At 42.2% G+C, this 16,321-nt stretch overlaps 1 protein-coding gene across 1 annotated transcript in view; it reads left to right on the forward strand.

Moving 5' to 3' along the window:
- Nucleotides 1-13,063, forward strand: part of pemt (phosphatidylethanolamine N-methyltransferase) — a 98,505-nt gene extending 85,442 nt beyond the window's left edge. Inside the window, exons 6-7 of the mRNA XM_080748031.1 lie at nt 5,779-5,853; nt 12,626-13,063. Coding sequence (XP_080604157.1) covers nt 5,779-5,853; nt 12,626-12,680 — 130 coding nt within the window. The 3' untranslated portion in view covers nt 12,681-13,063. The remainder of the gene's footprint in view (nt 1-5,778; nt 5,854-12,625) is intronic.
- The last annotated feature ends 3,258 nt before the right edge of the window (nt 13,064-16,321 follow it).

Here is a 16,321-nt window from a genome sequence, read left to right on the forward strand (position 1 = left end):
CCACACAGTGTTCATGTTTCTGGTCCCAGCTGCAGTACCTCAAGGCTCAAAACGGCCACCATGTCCATTTGGCTTCAGCCCTCCCCTAGGTTCTGGGGGCTTGGTCACAACTCAAGATAAAAATCCAATTTTCTTTTCCTACATTAATATATATATATATATATATATATATATATATATATATATATATATTTTTTTTAACATAACATAATGAAAACAAACAAATCTAAGAAATACCTGTTGGTGTCCCGGGCAAACGTCTAATTTCTCTTTTGGGTCTCAAGCTAAAAAGTTTGGGAACCACTGCTCTATACAGTCGTAACAGGCCGTAATTCTCTGTACCAGTACCAGACTATCTGGTGTCTAAAAATAATCAAACTGTTACCGGACAGCTTGCTCTAAGCTTCGCTGCTTCTTGCCAGGCAGTCTCATGCAAAGTCTCATGTTTGTGCCAATACTAATCAGACGGTGTGCTTCTCCTCTGAGCCACATTCAGATCCTTCAGTCTGCTCTGCTTGTGATGCTGCCTGCTGACTCATGCAAACAGTACACGTGGTGGAAAGTAACTTAAGTACGTACATTTGCTTCAAAGTACAAGTTTGAGGTATTTTTTACTTTAACTTCACTACATCTACTACGTCAAATATTGTACTTTTTAATTCCGCTAGAGTTACCAGTAAGACTCCCTAATCGGGAGATAAGTGACCGTCAGGTCACTGGATTATTATTACAAAACATTCATCAACCACTTCAGCCCTGATTGATTGATTGAGGTATTTATTAGAAGTATTGCATAGGAAAAGGTACAGTTTCATGACAGTACAGTTCACTGTCTGGTACAAGGTCAACTAAAAGGAAACTCAGGTAAGACTAGCTTATTTCCGTTGAGATCCTTCTCAACTTTGTCTAAATAGCTGATCTACAGTTTACTTCTGCATAATGAGTACTTTTACTTTTGGTACTTTAAGTACACTAGCCCTTACCCGTTCAAAGATATGAGCTCTGAAATGATGTGCAGTGTGTGGGTTATGGGGTGTGCACTGTGCACACAGTATATGAGGGATGGAAAGTAACTTTAACTGGTGCTTACATGATAATATGTAGGAGCATCAATGTAAGAAATACCCGTTTCGTTTAATGGCTTCAGAGATACTGTGTACCGATCTGCATGATTTTGGACAACACCTGTAACAGGGCCAGTCACCCCCCCTCCCCCGCCCCCACCTGCACGCGCACACACACACACACACACACACACACACACACACACACACACACACACACACACACACACACACACACAGATGGTTAAACATGTTGCCTCATGCTAGATGCAGAATAGATAAGCCTCATGCTAGATGCAGAATAGATAGTAGATAGACCATAAAAATGCTAATATACAGCAAACGATTTGTGAAAGTGACAAACGGGCTTCACAGTTATGTTAGGTTTGTTCATATGCTAATGGTGATGCGATTTCAGATCAATTGCTCCAGCCACTGAGGAGAAACGCTGTTTCAGACACTCAGACAGACAGACGATACACCATAAAAATGCTAATATACAGCAAACGATTTGTGAAAGTGTTTCAGACACTCAGACAGACAGATTTTTGGAAAATGATATGTTTGATTGATTGTTGATAATGCCAATGCTTTTGTAATTTTACTCCAGTGAATACCGAACTTGTCCTTGAAACAGACTGTTTCTACAATAGCCTATTGATACCTTTTTACTCAAGTAAAAAAATGCAAGTACTTCTTCCACCATTGCAAACAGAACACGTGCACAGAAAGACAAACACATGGAGGCGGTGTGTGTATATACGTACTGTTTTTGTAGAGAGTGGCAGACCTTGGCACAGAGATTGTCATATGAACAGACCGGGTGGCACTGTGTGAATCAGCGGTTGGCACATTGAAGGTCATGGGTTTGAAGCCGTCGGGCCTTTCTGTGCGGAATGTTCTCTCCGCGTTCACGTGGGTTTGCTCCACGTGCTCCGGCTTCCTTTCACACCAAATAAATTAATGTTAGACACATAATTGACTAAAGAACTGGCATTAGATCTGGACCTTCTTGGTCCCGGGAACTGCTAATCTGTTGTAGTCTGCTGGCATTAGTTGGCAAACTTGGCATCAGATTCAGGGGTGTCACACCAAATTCTGGGCCCTGGGTACAAGGATTCACTGCGGGCCCCCCATGAATGTTCTTCAAAGTCTTTGAATATTTTTGACCCGATTCTAGGTTTTTTGAAAAACCTATGTTTCTATGTCAGTGGTGCTCAAACTTTTTCATGTGAGGGACCCCCAAAATGACATGTATTTGATCATGGACCCCCATCTCAAAATATTGATACAAATGTTCGCTTAAAAAATACATATATTCAAAGATTTGCACATATTTTCACGACTTTTCAAAAATAACAGATCTACAAGGGAGCTTGTATATCTGCTATTTTTCAATAGCTAAAGTTTAACATAGTTAAGGCCCCTCCACCTTGGGCCCTAGTAACCCAGTCCCCTTTTTCCCCCCTTTGTGATGCCCCTGTCAGTGTTCAACACAAGTCAGAACTGTATTCATTCAGCGGGTGATGATTTGGAACCTGGAACTTCAAACACTGATATATAATACCCTGGCCTGAGGGGACATCCGGTCAACAGAGATGCACTGTAGTGCACCAAGTGGTTATGACATTATGACATCAGCATTCACCTCTGACCGTCACCTACTTCTCTGATAGGAGCCTGCCGTGTTTCCCCAAGACCAAGAGATAACTAACTAGTAAGACGCCTCAGGGCCTCATTCTTCACATGAAAAGGTTTTTAGCACCACTGACATAGAAACATAGGTTTTTCAAATCCTTCTAAGGTTTTTCAAAAAAATCTTAGAAGGATTTGAAATATTCAAAGATTTTTTACGATTTTTGAAGAAAAAGAAAAAAGAAAAAAAGCAATAGTTAAAGCACAAAATAATGTGTAATAATGCGTTCCCAGTCTAAATGGGTTAAACCTGCCTCCCCCTATGAAGAACATTCATGGGGGGCCTGCAGTCAATCCTTGTACCCAGGGCCCAGAATTTGGTGCGACACCCCTGAATAATGAACACTGTCTGTAACTAATGGAAAATGGATACAAAAACAGAAAGACTCAGGGGACACCCAGGAGAGTGAGGCATTTTGTGTGTGTAGGTGTGGGGAGGGGGGGGGGGTCTCCTCTAGGCTTTGTGATGAAAGGTCATTGACAGACTTCCGAGATGAGAAAAAAATAAAACTCGGCAAGACAGGAAAAGAGGGCTTTCACACAACAATAGCCAGGTACATAGTCCCCTGAGGCCTTGAAACCAGGTCAAGAGAAGGTAAGCAATGGGATTGGGACTTTCTCTAAAAATAGCCACGAGTGAGTGCATCTTCCTTTATTCGTCTTTAGCCCACCGGGACTTAAAACAGTCATAACAGCCACAGGACACCCTGTTGAGAATAGAAACAAAGAGAGATTTTGTAACACTGCCCTTTGCTCTGGATTTGTTCCAGTGAATGAACCATACAGTGGTTCATTCATTCACTGGACCAGTTGGACAAGTACTATAGTCCGATTGCCCTGTTAGGGCAGCCACACTAATAAAACATACTGCATGTTTAGTGTCTTTCTGGGTGCATTCAGAATTATGCTTATTTCTATTGGACTATAGGTCGCAGTTAGCTATGAAAACCGGCACATATTGTCCGTACGCCCTTCAGTAACGCCTCAATTTTGTTGACATTGTGACATCACGTGACATCACCTCATCAAAGATCAAACCTGGATATCCATACATGGAGACGACTGGATCATCACCTAGATCTCCATATATGGAGCTGACCTCTACATCTTGATTCCCAGATGATGCCCTGTTAGGGCAACCACACTAATAGAATCCCTTTTATGCCCATAACAGATACTGTGTGTCAGTATCACGGACGCATGTCTGGGGTCTCACAGCACACGGTTGGTTCTACAGGGAAGGATCTCCATATATTGGCATAAAAGGGATTGTATGTATGATGTCAGACGTCATAGACGTCATGGGACTTTCACGTAACCGAGTAAGTAGAACCGCCGATCCAACCAATATGCCCATATCTCCATATACATGGATCTCCATATACAGTATGAGTATCAGAGATCTACATACAGTATGGGTAACTGGTCCGATATATATTAATGAATTCCGTCCTGCGCGAGGTCGCTTTTCGCCCATAGGCATCTTACTGGTTATTATTAACCGTCTTGTTACACATCGATGGTGTGTTGAATAATACACTCTGATTGCTCTGAATTTCTGAATGACCAGAAAGTACCCTGGGTGCTCTTCAGAGCTCTCACAGCATATTTCCAAATGCACCCTCTGTCTGAGGTGGTCCAAATCAGTGACCACATGGAGAGCTGTCTGCTCATTAGTGGTGCTGAATTGGCCTACGTTCAGAAGCATGACTAATAGGTGCACTGCCCAAAGTGAAACTTTAGTGAAATGAATCTGCAGTCCATAGGAATTGTACACGCTGACCTGAATCTTTTTGAGCTGGAGCACACCCACACACATGCATCAATCAATGTAAAACAACCGTTAAGTTCACACCTCAACAACATTTTCTAAAGCTGTAGTGTCACACCAGCGGCATTAACATAGAAACGAGCCTTGGTCTGCCAACTCCAGTTAGTGTAGATGTTAAGCGACCAGAAATCACCAATACAACACTGTACGACATGAATCCAAACCCTCTTTACTGTTTCTGCCCATACATACATACATGATTGATTGATTGATTGATTAATTAATTGAAAACGACTCATGAAACAAAAGGAAAAGCTTCCATAGTCAGTCTCAGTCTGTCTGTATGTGTGTGCGTATTGTGCATACACGTGCGACGTGCGTGTGTGGCTATGTGCAGTCAGTAATGGTGCTGCTCTGTCGCAAATAAACTCACCTGCTAGTAGAACCGGATCTAATATAAGAATTAGATTAAATATATTTAATTCATGAATTCCATGAATGAATCATCCTGATGCTGTATGGGTTTTTTCCTTAGTTTGTCTACTGTAACTTAGTGGGCACTGTGTTGCTGCCCTTTTGCTGTCAGCGTCCCTTTCCTGCGCAGAGGCCAATCAAAGCCAATTCCGGCTACATTGTTCACTCTTAATTACCTTGTCCTTCACCTGTCTTGTGACGGAACTGACTCACATGATGACAGCTTCTGTCCTGCAGAGATTGTCGTGGAGTGGGCCTATGGCCTCCAGTGGAGGTAAAGTTATTGTCTCCACTCTCCACCTAGCCTCGCGTAGCCAGGCTTACTCATCTGCGAAGAGAAAAGCCTGGTGACAATATAAGGCAGAAAGCGTTCAACTTCCACCGTGAGAATTTCACCGGAAGACTGCAACGCATAACGTAACTTCCGTTAAACGCAGGACTTCCGCCATTTCCGCTAGAACCAACCGGAAGGCATATTGTCTACAGGGTGCTCTCCACCGGGCCGGAGAGTGCGGAGACTATGTTTTCACCCCTGTTCCTCTTGTGTGTCCGTGAGCAGGTAAGCTCCGGCACCGTTGAACCGTTATTATTAGACCCTGTCCTGTTTATATTAGCCCTGATCTGTCTGAGACCTTGTTTACATCCTTGAGACAGGCTGAAGTCAATACCAGAGGGTTGCGTGTATGCAGTAGGTTATTGCATTATCCATTCAAGAACTAACCTGGCACCGTTTGTCTCTCTCACCTTATGCCCCCCCCCTCTCTGTCCCTCCAGTGGTGCTAGTCCAGTAGGGTTGGTTTTGACAGCAGTCGTTGCTCTCGTTTACAAGGTGGCCCTCGCATTCGAAGGGTAAGTCTGTCTCTGTCTGTCTCTGTCTCCGTCTCTGCATTACCATAATCTAGTTTGTTAAAAATCTCTCACACTCCCCTCCCCTACAACAGGTTCTCAATAATTTGGGGGGTCCCCAAATTATTTTGGGGGGTCCCCCAGATGATTAGAGGGTATAGATAAGAGGGTATATATACACATTTCTAAAGTGACAATTTAAGGACTTTAATACCTCTAAAATGACAAATTAAACATTGGCCAAATTGTCAAATATTAGAGGCAAACATTTTGAAAATAGCAGATCTACATGCTCACAATGCCTCACAACGCCTTGCGTTGTGAGCATGTAGATCTGCTATTTTCCCAATAGAACCGTGATATACAAATCTAATGCCTCAACTCTTAGTGCTCGTCAGGGTGGGGGGGTTCAAATATGATTCTTTTGGTGGTCGCGGCCTGAAAAGGTTGAGAACCACTACCCTACAACATATCGCTCAGCAGTACCTTAGGCTAAAGCTGTGATTGAGATGATGTGTCTTGCACAAAGTTCAGGGAGCATGTTGAGGAAAAAATAAAAAATAATAACAATATGTTAAGGACAACACAACAAGAGAACAGTACTATTTTCCTGCTGCTCTAACAGCTAAAAGCCAAGGTATGGTTTAGGACGAAAGACAAGCGGTAGGGTGAAACAGGTGTGTGAAAGAAGGGTGCTCTCATCCTACCTCATGTCCTTATCCTCCCTCCCTCACCTCTCATGGTAGTAGTAGTAGTTGTTACAGTAATAGTCACTCACCCTGGCGTACACTGAGATCCATCTCTAGCCAAACTGCTGGCCCTGACTCAACTATGGTATGGACGTTTTGGATCGTCGCTCTAATGGATAGACTGTTTAGTTCTAGCCTCATTACAGGAAGTTGTCTGTCTGGTCTCGGGAGGTGAGTAGGTATGTGTCACCCCTCAAACCCGAATTCACCCGGATCTGTTCTGAGAACAGGGAGATCATCTCGTCTGAGTGTTCGTTACCTCATCGATTAGCGCGCAGTCTCTACGTTCTTGCAGGTGCAAAAAATAAACTGAGCGGAACAATGCGTAACTGGCAACCTCAGGAAACACGAACAACTGAGGATACAGAGGCAGACACAGACGAGGTTTCCCCCTGGTGTCTCATCTCCCCTCAGGTGCTCCCTCTTAAACTACGTACATCCCAGTTTATTCAAAATACATCTAATGGCGACCTCAGAAAACACGACATTTGTAGAACTCTGTCCCATTTCATATGTAGAGTTATAAGAAATGTCTTAAATGACATCTATGTCATCTAATGGTGGCCTCAGAAAACCGGACAACATCTAAGGATACAGAGGGCTTCTCCCAGCCTTCCTTTTACACTTTTTTTTTAAATAGCTACTTGGCACAGATACTCAATGGGGTACATTCAGCTTTCTATAGATTTCTTCTGTGCCATGAGGGACTGACAGCATTAGCTGAAAAGTGGTGTTTTAAGTGTTTGACCGTGATTGCCTAATTAAGCTTTTCAAACTTCTCCCAGAATCATAATCTCTGAATGTGGGCAGTCTGCCTCATCCTCCATTAATCACGCTTCACACTATGTCATCTGAGGGAACAGAAGGGGTTAAGGGTTCATTTCAACTTCTGCTTCATGAGCTTCTGTTGGTAATTTTCAACACAACATGCTTGTTTTCTACGCAAGACATTTTCCTCAAAGATTAAAGGGATGTTTCACTTTCAAAAATACTTTTAGTAATGTTATCATCTACCCAGGCTTTTGTTGGACCCCATACAGTTTTTAAGTTGCTTGATTCAGTATTTAGATATTTGATATTCATTTTATCAGACACGTCCCCTTCTTATAGGCTACAAACCCATTGTAAATTCAAACTCCATTTTAACTATGATAGATCCATCAAAAACACCCCTCCTCCTTGGTTCTGGTGACTCATACTGTCCTCCAAATACGTGAGGAGGCCGTGTTTCCTCATAAACATTGCCTCCTCACGCATTAGAAGGATAATATCAGTCACCAGAACCAAGGACGGGTGTTTTTGATGAATCTATCTATCATGGTTAAAATGTAGTTTAAATTTACAATGGGTTTGTATAGGAAGGGGGAGTGTATTTGAATACTGAATCAAGCAACTTAAAAACTCTCTGGGGTGCTCACAAAAGCCTGAGTAGACAATAAAATGACCAAATGTTTCTTTTTTTCTCTAAGTGAAATAGAAGGTTCCTTCTCCCACTCTCATCCTCCCCTCTCTCATAGTAACATTCTCCCTGCTTCTCTCGTCATAGCGCATAGAGGAAGGGCTAAACATCTTTGGGGATGTAAGGACCAGTGCAGCCTCTTGCAGGATTGTCAATAAACATGCCAAATGCAGATGCATGCACACATACAATATCTACAATCACATTATATTTACCGTACACCTGCACACACAAAAGAAGACACAAACACAGGCTCAAATCTAAACAGCCTCCTCCAATATGCCTCCCATAGTCTACTACTGTCTCAGTAAAAATGTCAAATAATATAGCTTTGTTATTCAGTCACGTTGCCTGTGGCTGTCAGCGGCACTCTCTCTGCTGTTTTCACTTGATACTACAGTAAATATCACCGAAAATAGCTGATCTACAAGCTCACACTAGTGTAGCAAAAATGACATGCTGTGAGCTTGTAGATCCGTTATTTTAGTCTAATGTTCACCTCAGAGTAGCGACACTAGGGTTAAAACACTTATTGACATCACGAAGGGAAAATGATGCCTACTCAGGTGGTCCAGAAGGAGACTGAAGACTTAATTATTTCACAACTTGACTGACCTACATTTAGTACCGCACAAACACACGCACACACACACACACATTTGGACAACAGCAGAAAACGACTGTTGTGCTGAGCAGCTTCCTGGTGTGAATGTGTGTCAGAGTTAAGCAGGATGCTGCTGCAAGCAGCCAGGCAGGTTAAGTAATGTGGAAAAGACGTACTCTCTCTGTCATACACACACGCGCTCTTATGACATACATTAGCAGGGAGCTTGGGTCATGGCTGTTCACTATTCCCTTCACTGTCAGTACAGTACATCTGATAAGACATATTTTGTATTTCTGTGAATCCGCACAATGTGTTTGTTTACCATATTTTTTATTTCGTGAAAGACTTGGACACTTTGTCTTAATTATACTACATCTGTATCAATGTTAATCATTCAAAGGGAATGATCCCACACATACTGCCTGACACTTGCAAAAGTAGACTTTATTTTGATGTTTCGGTCCTTAGACATTCATCAGGACAAGTGGGAGCATAGCGTTATTACGACGTTTGATAGTTCGACGTCACATTCGTCCGCCGCTGGTGAATGCTAACCTGGTGAATGTTAACCTGGTGAATGCTACTATGCCTAAACCTAACCCTAAACCTAACCCTAAAACCTAACCCTAACCCTTAGTCGAACTAATGAAACGTCGAAATATCAAGATTTTACCAGGACAAGTATGTTTGTTTGTCCTTTCAGGACAAGTATGTTTGTTTGTCCTGTAAGGACCAAAATTCTGTTATGAAATAAGTACTATGTTTCCGACATTGTGCAGGATTGTTCCCTTTTTTTTTACTTGGATCTTCCTGTTGTTGACGTGTCGTCAACATTTTAGGTGCACTTCGGCCGTTAGTCAAATCTCTTGATTTTGAAATGGTTATAATTTCCAGACAGCATTAGAATTAGCATTAGCTTTTAACTTTTACATTGTTTAGAGACCTCCTATGCAGAGGGTCGGACGTCGTTATGACGAACAGCTACATTGAGAAGGTCCTATCTGCAGTGGAAAATGAGTTAAAGGGATATTTCACTTTCAAACATGTTTGGGGTCAGTTTAATGTCTATGCAGGTTTTTGTGAGCACCCCAGACAGTTTGTTAAGTTGCTTGATTCAGTATTTTGATATTTGATATTCATTTTATTAGACAGGCCCCCTTCATTAAACTCATTGAAAACATTTGTTCTAGGGACTGATATTGGCCTTCGAATGTGTAAGGCGGGGGCTATGTTTTTTCAATTGCTTTATTTTTATACTTTATTTGGAAAATGAAACAAATAAAATAAAATAAATAAAAAAGTAATTGAAAAAACACAGCACCCTCACGTATTAGAAGGACATACATTATCATTCACCAGGACCAAGGATGGGTGTTTTCGATGAATCATTGTTAAAATGAAGTTTGAAGTTTCAATGGGCATGTCTAATAAAATGAATATCAAATATCTAAATACTGAATTTAGCAACTTAAAAACTATCTGGTGTAACTGGCATCGTTATTTATAATTTTGTTATTTTCTTTCTCGTTTGGTTTATGGTTTATGTTGTCTGTTTTATTGTGAATGTGTCTACCGGAAGTGCCTACCGGAAGTGTATCATTTACTCATTGCCCGCTACCCTTTAAATGTAGTTGTTTCAGTATGGCAGACCAAGTGGTTGCACTAAGCACTTCCTCCCACTTCTCCCATTTACTCATTGCCCGCTACCCTTTAAATGTAGTTGTTTCAGTATGGCAGACCAAGTGGTTGCACTAAGCACTTCCTCCCACTTCTCCCATGCAAGAACGGAGTCGGGAGACAGCCATGTTCGTTGTTTGTTTGATCATTTTGTTCGTGTATTTTGTTATCAAAGCCAATATTGTTTATTTTGAACGCTTGGTTGATTTATTGATTGCAAAAGTTGGACTGGACGATCATTCATTCCCTTTAGTAGTACATGCAGCCAGCGAGGTGTGTTTGTTTGCATTTTCCTTATTCCTTATTGCATTATGTTGTACAATGTTTGTTTTGCGTTCTATTATTTATGTCTGTGTATCGTTTATGCTTTTGTTTTGAACAGTTTTACGTTGGGCTGTTTGCCAGTAAGAGTGCAAATAAATCTACAAGCTGTGTCATTTTTGGGACTAGAGGGAGAGACAGGCGTAGGCGTTAAAACCAGAATAGGCATTAAAATGACCCCAACATGTTTGAAAGTGAGATATCCTTTCACATACATTGAAGGGAATGGCTCACAGTCACAGCTAGGGGTGCTTATTGGAACACTCAATATACCTTGCTTATTGTAAATCGCTCTGGATTAAGAGTGTTGTACAAAATAATTTCTGACTGATAAAATAATATTTGACTAATCGACGAGCTCAAAACGTGTTACGAGTCACAATGCGACACATTGTGAGCTTGTAGATCAGCTATTTTTGCCATTTTAAAAATGGACTTCATGGATTGGCAGCCCTTCTCATAGTACCATGCATGCACTTTGAATTGGACAGACACAGGTATCAGATACGTAGAGTGAATGTGAACGCCTGAACTGTAGATTAGATTAGAACTGTTAGATTTTTACTTGCACAGACCTTTAGGTAATGTATTCAATGTTCTGACCCTTCATAGTCCTGTGATAATGATGAATCAACACCCTGGAACAGACTTAAATGATATGCACAGCAGAAATTATGCTGGCAAATGTTTCATTTTATCGCAGAGAGTGCTGCAGTCGAGGCTTGGACCAAGAATACAGAGTAAACGTATTGGTCCATTCTCATAGCTCTCATTGAATAAATCAAGGAACCATGAACCAGCCTTAAAAGCTTAGAGTGGGAAGACAAGGCAACACATCCATTAGTAGCAGAAAACTCTGCAAGTGACTAATGTAGCACTCTAGCCCCTCACTTGTATCCCCCTCTCTTTCATATTCCTCCTGCACTCGAAAATGCACTTCATTCACCTCATCTGTCATTTACCTCTTGTTCCAATGCTGGTTTCTCAATCTTTCAATTATTGTACTCCATACTGTTGGTTGCTTGTAAAGTTTATCAATGTAAGAATTTATGGATATTTTACTTCTCGGTTCATTATAAATCGCTTCAGGTAAGAACGCCTGGAAAAATAAATGTAAACTAATACTTTGTTGACTGAGGTTGGCTCTCTACTATATCCCCCCCCCCCCCCCCCACCTAATGAGTTACCCTCTCATCCGCTAGATAAGAGTCGACATTTGAGATAAGAGTCGACACAAGAGTTGACATTCATCCAACCAATCAATCTTTATTTATGCTATATAAATTGATCATTGAGCATACAGTAAAATAAGAAGATAAGATGAAATAATAATGTTCAGATGTAAATTGAGCGTGAGCAGGAATCGCCATTCGTCTTTATGAGACATGGTTACAGAGTGCAGTGGTCAGTGGTGCAGATTGCTACATGCACCCATGTGTGCATCGATGGAGTTCAGAGCAGGAAACACAATCATGTACAGGAACACCAGCTTCCTTGCGCACACTTTCAAAAATACACTCAAACAGTTTGACTCAATAACATACAAAGTCTACATTATATTCACATACTATATAATACACACTTAAACCAATATGGCCCTCATATACTCCCATATACACAGAGCAAGACACACACACACGCACACACGCACACGCACACACACACACACGCACACACACACACACACACACACACACACACACACACACACACCCTGTCTCCACTCGGAATCCCTCAAGGATGGCTACCCTTGTACACACACACACACACACACACACACACACACACACACACACACACACACACACACACACACACACACACACACAAATTCATGGTTTCCTCACGCTTGGACACACTGTGTGTGTGCGTAGAGGGGGGTCCCTGGTACGGCCTGGTACGGATCTACCCCGCAGCTATGCTTTATTGTCCCATGATGTGTTTGCTCTCCTGTGTTTGCAGACCGTTCACCGAACACATCTATCGGGAGAGGAGCCAACACTGGAAGCAGCAATAAGTCCGCTATGCACACACACACACACACACACACACACACACACACACACACACACACACACAATCAACCCTCACACCCTCTCAATATGGATCGGGCCATGGACGGACATGTACACAGTCACAGGCGGCAGGTCCTCACACGGCCTCCAGGCTGAGGACACGAGCAGGAAACGTTGTGGAATCACATACTGTGTTCTTATATGTATTGCTGTCTATCGTTTTGTAGCAAAACAAGAATAAGATAATTCACTGACTAGTACTACAGTAGTTATGGTTTTTGGAGTCGGATATTGAGCTTTAGAAACATTTCACCTCCAACCGTCCTCACAACAATGTTTTATCAATGTTCTTTTTTTGAGGGGGGTCAAAGTGTAGTAACATGCTGCTAAGGGGGGGGGGGGGGGGTTTACGTAATAATAATAGTTACCTATGTCCTCCCGCGAGGGAAATTCAGTATTTTCAGCCCAACCCAGCTGATTCGCTGCCCACAAGGAGCGCGTGAGCAATTAGGGGTTAAGAGTCTTTCTAGCACAAACCAGTTTTCACTTTGCTTTTAGTGTTTTACAGTAAGTCCCAGTTGTGTCATTTTGTCGAACAGAAGTACCAGTTTTTAATAAACAAACAATAACTTGAATAAACTGTTATACTTCCAAAACTTTTCAAATATAGTTACAATAGCTGTTATAATAACTCACAAACTTGTGAGTGGTTCAGCATGCATACAGTAAAAAGGAAGACTTGTACCATGTCTTAGAAGAAATTTGTCCCTATTTTTACTGAACTCTTATCTATGCAATGACTGTCATTCCAAACTGTACAGTATCTACTGCCAGCTGTTGTGTGCCCATGCAATAACATGTTGATTGACAATAAAATGCTGTGTTTTTCGGCCTGAAACACTAGTTATTATGTGTATGTCAGTGTATGTCAGTGTATGCGTGTGTGCGTGTGTCATATCCCTGCTCCACCGAACCGGCCTGTGTTTAGACTGTGTTCTACATGTGTTTACAGTGAGCGCCTTGACTCATATCATCATGTCTAACAGAGTAATGATGACTACATTTACAGTAAAGGACCACATCCTAGGACTTGCCTGTAGGCAGAGATTACATAAAATGACACTCTTAATACATAAAGTAATGCACTTACAATGCAGTAATGACAAGTTGACAACTAATATAATGTTTTAATCTCTGCCTACTTGGGGATCAAGCAAGTCCTAGGATTAGGTCCTTTACTGTAAATGTATTGAGAGCAGGGCAGGAATTTCATGGAGGCCATGAAGGCCATGGCCGTCGTTGCCCCTCAGTTTGGCCTTGTGCCCCTCAAACCAATGGCATGACTTGAGGCCACTATGGCCTTAATGACTGTACCACTTTCTCCTCTGTCTCTTTCTTGTCAATATGTAGACACCGATGTCTCTTTCTTGTCATCTAGACACCAGTGTCTTAACTCAGTGCACAGATCATATACAGGTATAGACCGAGGTAATACGCCAGTGGGCATTCACTCCTCCATCTCATCCACCATGTTTCCCCATCTCCGATAAGCCATAAGTGGACTCTTTCAAATGCCTGGGCAGCTTTATCTCCGAAGACTGCAGCATCGACAAGGAGATTCAAAGTGGATCAAACAGGCAGACTCAGGAGTAGGGTCTTCCAGAACAAAGACCTTAAGCTCTATACCAAGGTAGCGGTTTACCTGGCTGTTGTTATGACAACCCTCCTCTATGATGCATGCAGATAACTGGGCACCTTGAGAGGTGGGCACATGGACAACTGGCCACCAAAACCATCTGGCCACTTGGGACAAGTGGGCACTTAAGTGGAGATAACTGGCACGAGTATAGGCACCTGACTGGGCACTAGGAACATGTGGGCACCGGACGAGTGGGCACCTGAATAACTGGGCATTAGGGACAAATGGGCACCTGGATGAGTGGCCATGGAATAATGCGAGAGTTGGATTGTTGATTGCTTTGCCTTTGCCTGACTTGATTGCCCAAGCTGTGTAAAATACAAATCTTGGATGCTGGATGCTGGATCCTCCACTTTCAATCAGGGAAAACTCCCAAACAGATGTTTGCTCAGACTAGGAGGCATGAGCTGTAGGCTGTGGCATTGCATTGCACACTATACTTAATAAATTGTGTTTGTCCACATTTTCTACATCAAATGTAGGTCACGGTACAGCTAAAAGCGCCTACGTGAACCTGGAACAGGTTTTGATTACCGAATTCGATATACTGCAAATATCAGGGCTTTAACACATGCCAATAGCTATGGGGTTAGGTCTCAAGAAACCTTGGGTTTGTTTCCTGTATAAAAAAGGCTTTTATTTTTTTAAGTTTCAAGCTTATTTTTGTCTTAAAAGTCTTTAAAAGTTAATTTCTTCTGAACTATTAAGTAATGGATAATGAATGGCTCCGCGGTGAATGACGCTAGATAACATCCCTTCGGTTTGATAACTCCCTCGGCTAGTGCCTCGGGAGTTATCAAGCCGTCGGTCTGTTATCTAACGTCATTCACCAAGGAGCCATTCATTATCCCGCTTATTACCCGGCTACTAAATAAAATTAATAATTCGACTCAAAACTAAAAACAAAACAAAGTATTTCCTTGTTTACAGACGGCTGGAAGTGTTCCACAAGTGTCGCGCTGGGCGTCCCCCCAGCGCGACACGGTCGCCTTGGAAAACAAGGAAGTGCTGATTAGATAGAATCCATTTTCTGATACTACGTCGTCTATTTCTCGCTTAAAATATTCTGAAAAACTTTCTTGAGAGCAACATTTAGTTCTAAATGTCGCTGTGTGTGTGTGTTTACATGGCTGACATTTTGGATACAGCTAAGATTCTCGCAGTGCAGCTGGACTGCAGCAGGTGCTCTGAGCCTTTGATTAGGCAGCGGTCTGTTATAGAGCGGAGCGGTCTGTTATCGTGGGATATCAGACCTCTGATTTCAGCGCTCGACCAATCAGAATCAAGAATCCAAACAGGCCGGGTAATAATATTGGATAAGACTGATTGTATTTCAAAGCTTGTCTCAAGCCGTTTGACACTGAAGTCATCTGGCGATGAGCCATGTGGCTCAACTATGCACACCTCTGGGTTGCCATTGTTTAATTAGTTTCAAAGTTTCCGTTTTTCAGTTTCTTTTTTTTCTCATGTTTCTCTTGTTTAACCTGTGTTGTTGCACTAGTTCATGACTGACCTACTTTCTCTCTCTAGAGAGAAGGCAATGCAATGCACATTTTCACTACCACAATTTCAGAATTCTTAACAAGGAATTATGTGTGAAGGTCAATCGTTCTCAAACATCATACAAACCCAATGCACTGTGCAACTGCAGTTGCAATCAATTGAGCTTACTTTAGGGTTGGTGCACGTGGCTGCCGGTGCAGTATGTGTGCCTTCTTCACACATACGAAATCCGAGCCTGTGCTGTGTGTGCATGTTGCAGAAAGTGGTTATTTGGCTTGTGTGTTGTTTCTCACGCTGCTGCTAACTACCTTGACAAGGTCTATGGATGAACGTACTCGCCCTCCCGTCCACCGACACATGTTCACACAGAGACTGGCACACGAACACAGCGTGCCTGGCCTTTATGACCCTGCCGGTAGTCAGGTGTTTGCTCAGTGTCAG

The sequence above is a fragment of the Nannobrachium achirus genome (genome assembly GCF_963921795.1).
Source record: "Nannobrachium achirus genome assembly, chromosome: 18".
Classification (NCBI taxonomy): domain Eukaryota; kingdom Metazoa; phylum Chordata; class Actinopteri; order Myctophiformes; family Myctophidae; genus Nannobrachium; species Nannobrachium achirus.